A 15,303-nucleotide genomic window follows, 5' to 3' on the forward strand; every position below is an offset into this window, starting at 1 on the left:
GTTGTTCACCCGTTGCTTAAGGGGCTCCCTTATAGGGGGGTACGTTTTTAATCTCAGGTTAGTGGAGGGCAAGCATATTGGGGTGGGGGCTGAGAAAGCAGGGGCACCAATCCAGGCATCTGTCTGTGGTCTTTCCTGGTTCAAGAGTAGCTGGGGGCTGGAGAGAGATTGGTTGGTAAAGTGCTTGCCTTGGCAGCATGACTTCAATTCCAGCCCCAGAACCTAGGTTAAAAAAGAAAATCTGGGCAGATTATAATACCTGAGCTGGGGAGTCAGAAACAGGGGGATCCCTGGGCCTCACTGGCAGGACAGTCAGCCTGGTCCAGGGAGAGACAGACCTTATCTCAAAAACCAAGACAGAGTATTTCTCTTTTGGAGTATCTCCTACTCTGGGGATGGTTTCCCTTTTCCTTTAAGAAATCTACATTTCTTCAGCAAAACAAAATCACTAAGCAAGATAGATGGCTGTGGAGATGATCCATGGGTAAGCTCATTTGCTGTGTTAGCAGAAGGGCCTGAATTTTAATAACCAGTACACACAGTAAAAGCCGAGCATGGCCACTAATAACTTGTAGGTGCATGCAGCCCAGGGTTGAGGGGTGGAGACAGGGGCATCTAGGAGATTTACAGGCTGCCTACTCTAGCCAAAACCCCGACCTTCAGCTTTTGAGGGACCGTATCAGAAAAAAATAATAATAAAGAAAGAGTGAAAAACTACTGTGGAAGGGGGTTGCAGAAGGCGGCCTTGTGGTTAAGGGCACTTGTCACTCTCGCTGGGGACTGAGGTTTGATTCCCATAACCCACATGGTACGCTATAGCCATCTGAAACTCCAGTTCCAGGGGATCCGACACTCTCTTCTGACTTCTCTAGGCACCAAATACACGTGCATACATTCAGGCAGAAACATTTATGCATCCAAAGTAAATAAAACAAAAAAAAAACATATGGTGAGGTGTGACAGAGGTCATCTGACATCCTCTTCTGCAAAGGTATGCACTTGCACACGCACATGCATATACATGTACACACATGCAGAGAGAGAAACAAACAAAACCCCTAGTAGATTGCTCCTGAAGAACATTAAAGTTGACCTCTAAATACTCTCTCCCTGCCTCCTTCCCTCTCTCCCTGAGGGGTCAGCTGAGTTGACCTACCCTTGCTTTAGCATACAGCTGTCATTCAGGAGGTGCAACTGTAGGCCTTTTATACAGCCCAAGGTGGAAAAGACTTTGAGGAGCAAATCAAGAGAATAAAGAGCATGTCCCACCTTCCCTATTGCAGGATCATGGTTTTCTGTGCGTGCCTGCACCCCGAAACCATAAACGGTTAACCTGGATCTAAAGTTTTGGGAAGGGTTTTGACTGTGCCGTGAGTTTGGCTGTTTAGTAAAAGGACTGTCGTCTCCTGGAGAGGGCTTTCCCAGGAGCCTCTGGCTTGTTCCTCACAGCCTCGGGTCTGGCCTTGATAAACCCAGAGACCCTTTTGGTCTTTACAGCATGTGATTCTTGAACAGATGTATCTGTGGTAGCAAATACTGACAGAGTAGTCACATTTCACTAAAATGCATCGGCCTCTACTGCCCAGGGCGCCCTCTAGTGCCAAATCTTTCCTGTTTGAAAGGAAGCCCTTTTCGAAGGCTGGCTCATCCTTCCTTCCATTCCGGAACTGGAAAGCAAGCTCCTGCCTTTGGAGTTAGGATAACTGACCCTGGTTGTTTCCAGTTGGATTACACAGTAATCGACTTGCACTGACTGCTTCCTGCTCTGAGAATGGTCCTGGAGATGGAGGCCTAGTGGACATCATGACATTACTACGTTTGCCTTCCACTTTTGGTTCCAGAAACACTGCTAGTCCTTAAGTCATCAGTGAAGAAGTACATCAATTTATTCCCTTATATTTATGAAATGCCTAATGTGCACCATAGTGTCATGTAGGAGTGTTTGTCAGTATTGTCAGAGACCTGCATCTCATCATGTGGGTATTTCCCATATCCTGGCATATACTGTCCTGGGAGAGAAGTTAGGAGAGCACTGTTAAGAGTTGTTTTACAAGGCAGATTCGGTAAGCTTTTAGCACAATAATTTTAATTGCAAAAATAAACAGTTTTGTCAAATGCTTGAGAGTAGCGTCTGCTTTACAAAAAATGAACAACAGAAAGGAAATAACCCCAAAGCAAAAACATCACATCCAAAGACTTGCTGGACTTGCTGTACAAAGTTCTTGAGAGACCGGCTCGGTACATCCCCAGCTTGTCTCTGGGGAGGGATAAAGAGGGAGGCGTGGGGCGTACGCCAGTTACAAAAACACTCTCTTCAGTCCCAAGGAAGTGCCTGCTCTGTGGGTGGACCGAGAGGACTGTTCCCAGAGCGGCTGGCTGGAGGAAGGCGGCTCGGGAAGAGCGGGCGCTGTCCGCGGAACCCGTGCTGAAGGGCGTGAGCGGCGGGCGCTTCGGGGGAAACTGGAGCTGGACTGCGGGTGGCCCCGGACGTGCGTGGAAGAGGCAGGGGGGGCAGCGGGGGACGAGGGACCGGCCGGACCGTGCCGCGTGCGCCGAGCACCCGGCGCCCCCGACTTACGGGGCCAGCTCCGGCTACAGCGCGGCGAAGGAGAGGCCCAGCGAGTAGAAGCCCAGGCCCTTGAGGCGCTCCTCCGCGCGCGCCTTCTGCTTCAGGTGCACCTTGCTGTGCCGTTTCTTCTCGTCGCTGCGCGCGAAGCGGCGGCCGCACACGTCGCAGGCGAAGGGCTTCTCGCCCGTGTGGGTGCGCACGTGCGTGGTGAGGTGGTCGCTGCGGCTGAAGTTGCGCAGGCAGATGCGGCACTGGAAGGGCTTGTGGCCCGTGTGGATGCGCAGGTGGCGGTTGAGCTCGTCGGAGCGCGCGAAGCTCCGCACGCAGCTCTCCACCGGGCAGGCGAAGGCCTTGACGTGCGGCCGCGGGCAGAAGCAGCGCGCGCTGCACTTGCCGCCCCGGCGTCCCTTGCGTCGGGCTTTGGCCGCGGGGAAGGAGGCGGCCGGGGATGAGGGCGCCGCCACGCCGCTGCCCCCCGGGAGATCGGCCACCAGGGGTTTGGAGAAGTCCGCCGTGGCGGTACCGCGCAGGCCCAGAGGGGACAGTTGAGCCGGAGGGGCGGCCAGGAACTCTCCGCCTTCGCCGCCGCTCCCTCCCTCCCCGCCCGGAGGGGTCAGCAGCGCCGGGAGGCCCTCGGTCCCCTCCCCTAAGTCACCTGGGGCCAGCGAGAAGGCGTCGTAGGCCCCTGCCGGGTAGAGTCTGGCGGCCGAGCCCGGGAGCTCGGCGGGGCAGCTGATGGACAGTAAGTCCTCGACCTTGGTCCCTACCGCGGAGAAGCGGGCCTCCGGGGTGGTCTGGAAGCTCCCCTGCGACCCACAGTTCCCCGGGACCCCGGCCGACAGCAGCTCCCAGGGGGCGTAGGGCCCTTTGAAGGCCGAAGCAACAGCGTCCAGCGCTGGCGAGGCGGGAGGCGCCCGCAGCCCCGGCTTGACGTCGGGCGGGGAGAGCTGGGGCTCGAACAGGCACTGCGAGGGAGCGCCCGCCGAAGGGGCGGCCTCCCAAAACGCCTCCGGGAAGGCGGCCGAACTCAGATCTGGGGAGTAGAGGTCCGGCAGCAAGGCATCAGGGCCCGCGGGGAAAGGGACATCCAGGGGGGACCGAGATGCTGCCGCCTCGGGGCCGGGGAAGGGTGCCAGGCCCAAGATGCCAGACATGAGGTTGAAGAGGGCCTCCGGGTCGTGCGGGTGTTCGGGAACCGCCTGGATGAAGAAGCTGCCGCTGTAGCTGAGGCCCGAAGGGGGCGTGGGTGCAGGGCCCTCCAGGAAGCAGGAATCTGTTAAGTCCCCCCCGGCGCCGCAGCTGCTCAGAGCCCAGCTCAAGAAGTCGCCTGCCAAAGGAGGGACCACGCATCAGCCCCGCACACCTCAAAGGGCGTGCCTCGGAGCCTGCAGCCGCGACCCCCTCCACCCGAGCCCTCCTGGCGCAAGGCACCTGCAGAGCGCCTCGTGCACTTCCGATCTTGCAGCGGAGGGACCCCCATACACAGGGCGCGCATACACAGGGCTCCCGCACAGGCGCCTGTGGCCTTGGTGGGGGTGGGAACGGTACCGCGCGCTTGGGGACCGCTCCCCACCCCGCGCGCCTCTCCCATCACCCCTCATCGCGTTCAGAGTCTTTGAGTTCCCAGACCCGCTCCTTACCTCCAGGATACGCGGCAGCCGAGGGAGCGTCCCTAGCAGGCAGCCGAGGCAGCTCGGGGCTGGCGTGGGCGCAGCCTTCGGTGGGCTTGGAGAGAAGCGCGTCGGGGCCGGAGAAGTCGCTCAGGTGGAGCATGGCGCGGTGGCGGCGGGGAGCCCGGGGCCTCGCTGGACTGGGGCGCGCGCGGCTGGCAGGGAATCCGGGCGCCCCAGTTCCAGGCTCCTGGCGCTTGGCTGGGGCACGAGGGTTGGGGGGCCGCAGCGCCCTGGCTCGCCGGCACCTGCCTCGGGCGGCGGCTCCTGGCTTCTCCAAAGTGCAACCGGGCTCCCCCAACCTACAGTCCCCCCCACTTATATAGCTGCGGTGGCGCTGGCTCCGGGCTTCCGACTCCCCGGGCCACTGCCATTTCGGGAGGCCCCGGCCCTGGCGCCGTGACGTAAATGACCAAACATGGACACAGGATGTATGCCGGGGACTCCCGAAAAGGAAAGCTCGGCCGGTGACGTTGCTGCCGCCGGGCTCGCGCCGCTGCGTGCGCGCGAGTCCCCAGAGCGTAGAGCCTCGTGTGCGTTGGGCCACGGGTGCGCCCCGCAGGGGCTGAGCGGCGTGTGAGCACCCGGGATGTACTTTGCCCTCCAGTCCGTAGAATCACTGGTTCGAACCCGTCGTTTCCCACTTAAAACGTTTGTTCCCACCTAATACTAGTTTTTGTCACCTGTGAGCTTGCTAAGGAGAGAAATAACATAACATGAAGTCCCGGGAACACTTAGTAACCCTGAAACGGATAAGAGCACTTAAGTTACAAGCAGGATTGAATTGCATGAGGATCTGAGTCTTGAAAAAGCCAAATGTGAAAGCACTGGGGGGGGGCGGGGGTCCTGAGATAAGCAGTTCCTTAAAGATCGCCTTTATTTAGGTGTGTGTGTCTTTGCTTCCGTTTTAACATTTTACTGTGCTTTGAAAAAATTATATAAAAACCGTCATAATGATAAATTTGATGATGGAGGTGGGCGGGATCAACTAGTATACAAGAATAATCCTTTTTTTAAGACAGGGCCTCACATGCCGCTCTGGATGGCCCGGAACTCACTGTGTAGACCAGGATGACCCTGTACTTACAGAGATCCATCCGCCTGTGTCTCTGCCTCCCGAGTCATGCGGTGTATGTCATCATGCCAAGTTGAGAGTACATTCTGAAAAGTAAAGGTTTCTTTTGCCTTCACTTTTTTTTTTTTTTTTCTTGAGGTAGCCATGTTGACATTTCTTGAGTAGTTTTTGGGAAAATGTTTTTGTCTATACAAACATTCAAACTGTTCTGGAAAAAAAATTTTTTTTCACTAAAACTAGCTGAGAGGGGGTTGGCGAGATGGCTCAGCAGGGTAAGAACAGTGACTCCTCTTCCGAAAGTCCTGAGTTCAAATCCCAGCAACCACATGGTGACTCACAACCATCCATAATGAGATCTGACGCCCTCTTCTTGTGAGTCTGAAGACAGCTATAGTGTACTCATGTATAATACATCTTTAAACAAAAAAACTAGCTGAGAGATTGCATCATGTCTGAAGACAAAGATCCATTTTCTAAGACTTTTCTAAGGCTGTTTTCTAAGACTGACTAGTTCTCCATGGCACAGAAAGACCCTGAAGAAGTGTTGGATTGGTTCATATCCACAAACACATGGACTTCCAACTCTTTTTCTTTTTTTTTTTTTAAATGTTGATGTCATTGTCCTTAACTGTATAAATGTGAACACATATGGGATAAATTCTTAATGAGTATAAGTCTAAGCTACAGGATATTCAGTTTTTAACAGACAGCTGGCAAATTGTGGCAGTCCCTTTTCTGCTACCTGCAGGGAACTGGGTGCTTCTGGGATTAAAGGCCATTATGCCAGTTTGAAATAGCATGTCTTACATTTTAGATTTATTTTTATTATTGTAAATTGTGTGTCTGTGTGGGGGTGTGTGCATGAGAGTGCAGATGCCCACAGAGCCCAGATGTGCCACATCCCCCTGGACCTAGAGTTATAGGTGGTTATGAGTGGCCCAGTGTGGGTGCTGGGAACAGTACCTGGGCCCTCTGCAAGAGCAGTAAGTTCTCTTAACTGCTGGGGCCCCGCTCCAGCCTGAAATAATTTGACCAAACTATTAAGTTTAACATAAAATTGAAAAAGAGCTTCAGTTTCTGGGACTCTGAGCACTGGAGGGCAGAGGTAGCAGGTCTGAGGTCCCCCTACTTCATTTCCACTATCCTCGAAATAGAGACAAATTCCCTGTGGGTTGTGGGCTACAGAAAGACTGCCAGGGTATCTCTGAGAATTCCCTCCCCTTACACCTTTTCAAGAGTCTGTGCCCCCTTACCTACTGTATAAACTCAGTATAGCAGAACACCCAGCATCCTCTGTAGTCATTCCCTGGGTTCCTCTCCGGGTTCTGATGGATTTCAGCCACTCCTGGAGAGGTACACTTCCATCCTTAGCCACTCCACCCCACAGTGACTTTCCAAGTGTTCACAGAATAAACTCCACCACACGCTCCTCTGCAGAACTCGTTGATACACTTCCATGAATCTTCCCAAGTCTACAAGCTGGGTGAAGGTTCTTTACATCCATGCACAGTTGTGGTCCCATGATGGCCACAGTTCCAATGCTGTGTTATCAGCACACACGATGTCCATATCGAAAATACAGAAGTGGGGGGGGGTGTTGATACAGCTCAGTTGTAGGTGCTTGCTTAGCATCCACATCCCTGCATAAACTAGGTGTGATGCTTCACATATGTAATCCCAGCACTGTGCAGGTAGAGGTAGGGAAGGTTAGAAGTTCAAGGCCAGCCTCGTGCTCCATAAAACCTTGTATAAAAAAGAAACCTGTTTGTAAGGAATGCACACAAATACACAGGAAATTCTTCTGCTCTATTTCAGACTCAGAGCTTGACTCAAATCCGAATGCATTGCTTAGGCCGGGTGAGCCACACCAGACAGGAAGGGCACACGTGTCTCACATATATTCTGGCATCTTTTGGCCTAAGGGGAGGGGAAGTGAGGAGCTTGGCTAGGCAGGTGTCCAGGACTCCCTGGGTGGCCCGTCGGGCCAGATTGGCCAGCCCCAGGTTGCCCATTCCTTCTGCTGTTCTTCCCTCTGCCACAGCATCCCTCCTCCCTCTTAGTCATGGATAAGTCCCTTAGTCCTATGGTGAGGTGCCAGGCCACTGCAACTCTCTGCCAAGGGCTGTTGGGCTAGGTCTGTGCTGGACAAGCCTCCAAGTCACCTTAATTTGCTCTTTAGAGGCCAGACCTGGGGCAGGGCTGGAAAGGAGGAGAGATTAGGAGGGGAAAGGAAGACTGTGCTCGGAGTTGGGGCTGGCACACCCTGACTGGACAGGGTGATTGCAATAAGGTGTGTGTGTGTGTGTGTGTGTGTGTGTGTGTGTGTGTGTGTGTGTGTGTTCGTGCATGTAGGGTGGGTGGGTGCGGGTGGCCCTCATCTCTGTGTACTTCCATCAGGTGACATATTCATGCAGAATTACTGCTCCTGGAGGATAAAGAGCATCTATCTGTATTTGGTTCCCTGTGAACCAGGAGAGACTAAATGGGAGACATCTGAGCATTCCCCTCCCAGTGTGGCTCCCTTTTCCTCCAACTTTGTGCATGCACATGTGCATGCATGTTCATGTGTGCATGCACATATGGGCAGAGGTCAATGTCAGGTGTCTTCAATTGACTAATTTTCTGTCAACTCGACACAAGGTTGGGCCATCTGGAGAAAGGGAACTTCAACTGAGAAAAAAAACCAAAAAACCCCCCACCATCAGATCAGATTGTCCGTGAGATGCCTTTGGGGCATTTTCTTGATTAATGACTGGTGTGGGGAGGGCCCAGCTCACTCTGGGCTCTGTTGCTCTTGGCAAGTGTTCCTGTGTTGTATAAGAAAGCAAGCTTAGTGAGCCCCTGGGCAGCACTCCAGGAAGCAGTCAGTGGTCCTCCATGGCTCTGCTTCAGTCTCTGCCTCTAGGTTCCTGCAGCGAGTTCTTGCCCCCAACTTCTCTGACAGACTACAGCTGTAAGCTGAGATAAACCCATTCCTTTCCAAGTTCCTGTCCTGGTGTTTACCACAGCAGTAGAAACCCAGCTAAGATGGCTCTCTACCATCTCGTGAGGCAGGTTTGCTCACTGACCCTAGAGCTCATTGATTCTGAAAGACAAGCTGACCCCCAAGCTCCTCAGACTTGATCTAGGACTACAGGCCAGTGCCACCACACCTGACTGGTTTCTGTTTTGGCTTGTTTGTTTTCAACATGGGTTCTGGGAGTCAAGTTCATGTCCTCTCCTTTTATTTATTTATTTATTATATGTAAGTACACTATAGCTGTCTACAGACACCCCAGAAGAGGGCATCAGATCTTGTTACGGATGGTTATGAGCCATCATGTGGTTGCTGGGATTTGAACTCTGGACCTTTGGAAGAGCAGTCGGGTGCTCTTACCCACTGAGCCATCTCACCAGCCCCGATGTCCTCTCCTTTGAGAAGCTTTACCAACTGTACCGTCCCACTTGCCTTCCCTCTGAACTTTCAGCAGTGTGTAAAGACACTCTGGGTTCAAAGGGAATGAAGGTCTCTGGGAAGGGTTGAAGATAAGGAAGCCAGGCTCGCTGAGCTCTGGTGGGCTACACCTCAGATAGGAAAACATGCATTCTCAAAAGGGGAATAATATCCACCTAGACTTTGCAAACATTGTATCATTTTCTTACCTCCTTGGAGTAAGGAGCTGCAGATTCCTGTTTTCAGGGGGGCCAAGGACTAAACACTGGAGATGCTGTGTGAGTTGCCCAGGGTAACTTTTGTTCTCTGGTGGGGGCAGAGTGGTGAGATCAGGCTAGTCTACAAGATCACTTAAAACATTGTTTACTTTACAGAATGATTCACACAAACATATTTGTGGGTGGAAGATCGTCTAGCTTTTCAACCTAGCCATCACTGATCCCTGAAAGACTGTCAGGCCCACCACGGACAAGACCACAAGGGTCATATAGATGCCTGCTGTAGAAGCTAATCTGATGGTGGTGGCAGTAAGATGTGTGTGTGTGTGTGTGTGTGTGTGTGTGTGTGTGTGTGTGTTGAAGAAAGGAAAAGGACATTTCATATTTCCATGGTAGAAGCAAAGTGGAGTTTATTTTTAGATAATCGAACAAAATGAATGAATGAATGAATGAATGAATGAATGAATAAATGAATGGATGGATGAATGATTTCATTCACCAAGTATTCACTGAACACAGCCTGATGCCAGGTGCTGTGAGGGCCCTTCAGATGGTGATGCTGCTGCAGCACCTGGCAGGGTTAGCTCTGCATCCAGAGAGCAAGCTAAGCCTGGAAGGGCTGGCAGGGAAGGCAGCCCATCCCCTGCCACAGCTCTGCTAACAGGACCGCTCTTTCTCCACACCCCACCTTGATCTTTCTGCTCTAAATATCATTGTGTTCAAATAATACTGTGTGTATTTTAAAAGACTCCAAGAAGACAGCTGCCTGGGAGTATTAATCATGAAGAGACCAGTGCTCGGTCGCCATGGTGACTCCTGACAGAGCTGAGAGCAGTTCCCTGCCCCACTTCCTGGGGCCATGAGGACGCAGGGACACTGCATCCTAGCCTGCCCCTCACTTTCTGCTTCACCCTTCTTCCATTCTGTCTTCTCCCCTTCCCTCTTTGTCCCTTCCCTTTTCCAGTTCCTGAAGGATTTACTTCAAACAGGACAGAAGCAGGATGGGGTTACCAGATTGACAAGTCTGAAGGCCAATGAAGCTTCAGCAGGGATAGAAGGCGTGTCCATAATGTGCCCAGCCTCCCCTCAAGTCAGGCAGCGGGCCCCAGGTTTCCATGAGTGCTAGGGCAGGAATCTAATCATCCTAGAAACTACTCTCCCACTGTAAGGGAGGTTAGCTTTTCTTTGAACTCCCACTCTGCTCTCTAGCCCCAAGGGTGTGAGAGCAAGAGAGCTGACCCTGCCTCCTACAGATGGGTGGCCTACCTGGAGCAATGCTGGAGCGCTCACCCTGGTGGTGTGGCTAAGGGAGAGCCTGTGTGCTGACCAGTTCAGTTACCACCCAGGCTCAGATTCAGGGTTCTGAGTGGGCCCACTTCGAAATCTGTATCCTCTGCAAACTGTTGGGATGTGTGAAAGGGCCAGTCCCACAAATCCAAAGCTTCAGGATCTCCGTGACACAGAGCAACAACAGGATAGCCCAGAGTCCCAGTGAGGATCCAATATTGGTGATGTCACAGAAGCCAGAGGCCTCCAACCAGACCAACGACTCATTGCACTACAATTGTTCATTGCATTTGTGTGTGTGACGCCGTGACTTCTCTGCAGTGATGGGTTGAAACCTCAAATAGTGACCTAAAGTAAACATCTTCTTCCTTGCTTTTTAAATTAGATATTTTATCACAGCAATAGAAATGAAACTGCGACACTTGGGGACCCTGTGGTCTCCTGAGGATCTCACACAGAAGAGGATGTCGGGTTCCCTGGGTCTGGACATCTGTAAGACAACTTACAGATGCTGTGAGCTGCCATGTGGATGCTGGGAATCACATCTGGGTTCTCTGGGGCTTGAGCTCAGGTTGTCAGGCTTGGCACCAGGCACTTTTACCCACTGAGCCATCTTGCCAGCCCTGGGTATGTTAGCTGATGGGAATGTTAAGAACACTGATTTTCAGTACATGGGTTGAACAGGAGAAAAGAAGGGTGCTGGAGTGGACTGGTGGGTCTGGGAACGGAACTGAGACACTAGAGTCAAGCCCACTACACCCACCCTACCAATCATTTCTCTTCTGGCATCCTCCTGCATCCTCTCTCTCTCTCTCTCTCTCTCTCTCTCTCTCTCTCTCACACATCAGTGTTTTGCATATGTATATATATATATATATATATATATATATATATATATATATATGTGTGTGTGTGTGTGTGTGTGTGTGTGTGTCAGAGTGTCAAATCTCAGAGTAACAGACAGTTGTGAGCTGCCATGTGGGTGCTGAGTTTGAACTCATGTCCTCTGGAAAAGCAGTCAGTGCCTGTAACCACTGATCCATCTCTCCAGCCCTGCTTCCTCTCATCTTACTTGAGCACATCTTTTTATTTCTCACCTTCTTTCTTCCATCTTTTTTTTTTTCCTTTTTAAGTGTTTGAGTTAAGGTTGCAGGTGGCCCTGGCTGGCCTCATACTTAGTATGTAGTTGAGGACGACCTTGAACTTTATACCTTCCTCCCCTCTCCTACCCACCCCACCCTCCTCCAGCACTGGAGGATGCCACTAAATCCAGAATTTCCATGTGAGCTCTGAGAATCTCAAACTTGCATGACAAGCACTTTGTCGCTGACTCAGCTTTTGCTAGTTTTCCTCTTTGAAATAGATTGGTCATTATATTAGGACCCAACATGACTCTAAAACACCAGATAACCAACCTACAGATGGGTCCATGATTCTGGAGTCTGGGTATTCTGTCGGTATTCCTAAATCCTGTCCACTACCAAGCTAGGCTTCTAGCTGTAAAGGACAGAAATACAACCTGAGTGAGTTTGGGGTGGTGGTGGTGGGGTGGGGGAGGAATTTATCAGCTAAAAAGAATGCCTACATTTAGGGAATTCAAAGACCCACGGATGCTGCAAAGACCCTATGCTTAGGAGTCAGAGATAGTGGGTTCAGCCCAGGTCTGCCATTTGCTTATTCCATGACCTTGAACAGATAACTAAACTTGTTATTTGATTAACAAAATAGCAAAATGAGGGAGTCTGGGCCAGGAAGCAAAGAGTTTCTAGAATGTTCTCAGGTTTTCTTTGTGCTCTCAATGGTGACTAAAAGGTTGGCCATTAGCAAATTCCTGTGCTACCCTCTACTGCTAAGGTAAAGGAAGGCTCCTTCTGAGTCCCAGGCAGGGAGTCCCAGGCAGGGAAGGCCTGCCCTGTTTCCTAAGGCAGTGTTCCAGCTGCTGGGCAGGGTAGCACACAGCTAAGGGCATCATTAGTGGCTTGCACTTGTTTTCAGGGCCATTCTAAGAGAAGAGGGTACCACTGTGAACCAGGAAGCCTTCCAAGAGGCCTCAGCCTCAGCCAGTAAAGACAAGAGCTGGGCCACCACAGGCCCTGGCACCTTCTCATACCCCAGGGCAAATCAGTAGTTCCCTCTGCTTAACATGCCCCTGGAGCAAGTCACCTCCTCCATCTGTCTGCCAGCTCCGAGGAACACTGCCCAAAATAAAAATCCCCAATTAGAAGTCCCTGCAATCCAGAGCAAAACAACTTATTTGTTTCCTAGAATAATCTGGAGCTACTTTTGGCTTGGCAACCAGTGGGTTCCACATATTCACGCCGTGCACCAGCAGGGACTTCAGTTAGTCAAGGCACAAGAAGAGGGCCTGTGGTCACCTCCCAGGCAGCAAGCAGCAAGCAGGGGCTGAGAACAAGGCCAGTTTGCTCCATGCTCTGCAGTGGGTTTCTGGAACAGGGTAGCTAGGGAGAAGAAAGAACTGCAATAGGACTTCAAACACCAGCTCCCACAAAGGTTGAACCAGTGAACTCTGCGTTTGTTAGGGATACAAGTTCTACAGGGAGACTGAGATACCAATGAAGGAGTAAAGACATCAAGCTGGCAGTAATGGGAAGTGAATTAACCTAGCTCCACCACTCGCTTGTTCTCTGACCTTGAACATGTGGCTAACTTGTCCCGTGCTTCCTTACCAATGAAGCCCTGGTTCAGTGTTTGTTCTACCTACCTATACTCATAATAAAGAGTAAGAACTGGGAAAGTTAGAATTAAGGCTAGGCATGGTGACAGAAGTCTAATCCTAGCACTCAAGACTCAAGCCAGCCCAGTCAGGACTCCACAGTGAGTCAACCCTATTTACAAATCAAAGCACAGCTGGAGACATAGTGTATCAAGGTCTGTAGAGTGCTTACTTGACAGGCATAAAGCCCTGGGTTTCATGCCACGCACCACACATCCCAGGTGAGGTGGCCCATACCTGTAATTTCAGCACATAGGAGGTGGAAACAGGGAGATTAGTTCCAGGCCATTGGGAATTGCAGGCCAACCTTGGCTACATGAGGTATGATCTCAAAACAATGACCACAAAAGCAAGGCAAAGCAAAAACAAAAAGGAGTTAGAGCAGACAAAAGAACTAGTTGAGGCTCAAGTACTTGCTATAGCAAGGGGAAAGAAAAGAAAAGAATTGGTAAGGTGAGACACAATCTATTCAACTAAGAAAGGGGGCTGGGGCTAGAAAGATGGCTCAGCAGATAAGGGCACTTGTTCTTGCAAGAGGTCAGGAGTTCAGTTCCCAGGACTCACATGAGGCAACCTATAACTCCAGCTCCAGGCTGTCCATCCACCTCTTCTGACTTCATGGACGCTGCACCTACATACATGCAGAGAAAACACTCATATATATAAAATATACCTCTGAAAGGAAGAAAGAAACAGTGGGTAGCCCGTGTTCTGTGTTTTCTGGCACCTCCTTTGTTGTTGAGACCGGGTCTCATTTTGTATCCCTAGCTAGTCTAGAGACTAAAAAGGTAGCTCAAGCTGGCCTTAAATTCACAGAGATCCAGCTGCCTCTGCCTACCGATTAAAGGTGGGCGGACATAGGTGTGTGCATTTTTTCCTCTCCTTCATTCATTGATCCATCCATCTAAATATTTACTGATTACTTAAATTTCTGCCCGCTCACGCTCACTAACTCATTACATAAAATGTGCAATGTCTGACAGTGGTGGAACAGGATGGGTTGAGAGCCTAGGGGGAGGCAGGAAGTAGTTATCCAGTCAGGATCCTGCAGGATGAATCCCCAAGGGACTGCTACTAGAATTGCACTCAGAAGGCTGGTAAAAGTGACCCCAAGAAAAGGAGAAACTTTGCAAGGGTGGATGTGGCAGGCAAAAGATACAATGTATACAAAGTCCGAGACAAAGAACAAAGGGATGAAATTCAAGGTGCGAAACAAAGTTCTCCATGGCTAGCAAAGAAGTCATCAATGTCATGGAAGTGGCCAGAAAGGAGAAACAGGGTTTGAAAGGAGAAGCGGGCTTTGGCTGCAGAGCAGCACATGCTTAGGGCCACGGAGGACCTTTAATTTAAAAATGGTTTTATTGACAGTGGAGCGAGTGAGGAGGCTGCGTCTGGCTCCTGCNCTCACAGCCATTGCAGTACATTGAGCTCCATAGAGACAGCGCCGGGGGCAAGCACGAGATGGATGGGCACTGGTCCACTCTGTGCCTCGCGGAGGAAAATCAACTAAACATGGGCAAAGGAGATCCTAAGAAGCCGGGAGGCAAAATGTCCTCATATGCGTTCTTTGTGCAAACCTGCCGGGAGGAGCACAAGAAGAAGCACCCGGATGCTTCTGTCAACTTCTCAGAGTTCTCCAAGAAGTGCTCAGAAAGGTGGAAGACCATGTCTGCTAAAGAAAAGGGGAAATTTGAAGATATGGTAAAGGCTGACAAAGCTCGTTATGAAAGAGAAATGAAAACCTACATTCCCCCCCAAAGGGGAGACCAAAAAGACTTTCAAGGACCCCAATGCACCCAAGAGGCCTCCTTCGGCCTTCTTCTTGTTCTGTTCTGAGTACCGCCCCAAAATCAAAGGCAGGCATCCTGGCTTATCCATTGGTGATGTTGCAAAGAAACTAGGAGAGATGTGGAACAACACTGCAGCAGATGACAAGCAGCCCTATGAGAAGGCTGCCAAGCTGAAGGAGAAGTACAAGAAGGATACTGCTGCCCACAGAGCTAAAGGAAAACCTGATGCAGCGAAAAAGGGGATGGTCAAGGCTGAAAAGAGCAAGAAAAAGAAGGAAGAGGAAGATGATGAGGAAGAGGAAGAGGATGGAGGAAGAGGAAGACAAAGATGAAGAAGAAGATGATGATGAATAAGTTGGTTCTAGCACAGTTTTTTTGTCTATAAAGCATTTAATCCCCCCCCCCGTACACAATTCACTCCTTTTAAAGAAAAAAATTGAAATGTAAGGCTGTGTGAGTTTGTTTTTTAACTGTACAGTGTCTTTTTTTGTATAGTTAACACACTACCGAATGTGTCTTTAGATAGC

General features: G+C 50.9%; 1 protein-coding gene and 1 pseudogene across 1 annotated transcript; one reads left to right on the forward strand and one right to left on the reverse strand.

The window, feature by feature from the left end:
* Window positions 1-2,064: 2,064 nt before the first annotated feature.
* Egr4 (early growth response 4) lies at window positions 2,065-4,528 on the reverse strand. The gene is made up of 2 exons (XM_021191838.2): window positions 4,210-4,528; window positions 2,065-3,896 (listed from the first exon to the last, which is right to left on the reverse strand). Exons 1-2 carry the CDS (start codon window positions 4,340-4,342, stop codon window positions 2,593-2,595), a joined length of 1,437 nt encoding a protein of 478 aa, XP_021047497.2. The 5' UTR covers window positions 4,343-4,528; the 3' UTR covers window positions 2,065-2,592.
* A 9,970-nt stretch (window positions 4,529-14,498) lies between these two features.
* Window positions 14,499-15,130, forward strand: LOC110317256 (annotated as a pseudogene).
* Window positions 15,131-15,303: the final 173 nt, after the last annotated feature.

The sequence above is a fragment of the Mus pahari genome, chromosome 2, assembly GCF_900095145.1.
Source record: "Mus pahari chromosome 2, PAHARI_EIJ_v1.1, whole genome shotgun sequence".
NCBI classification, from domain to species: domain Eukaryota; kingdom Metazoa; phylum Chordata; class Mammalia; order Rodentia; family Muridae; genus Mus; species Mus pahari.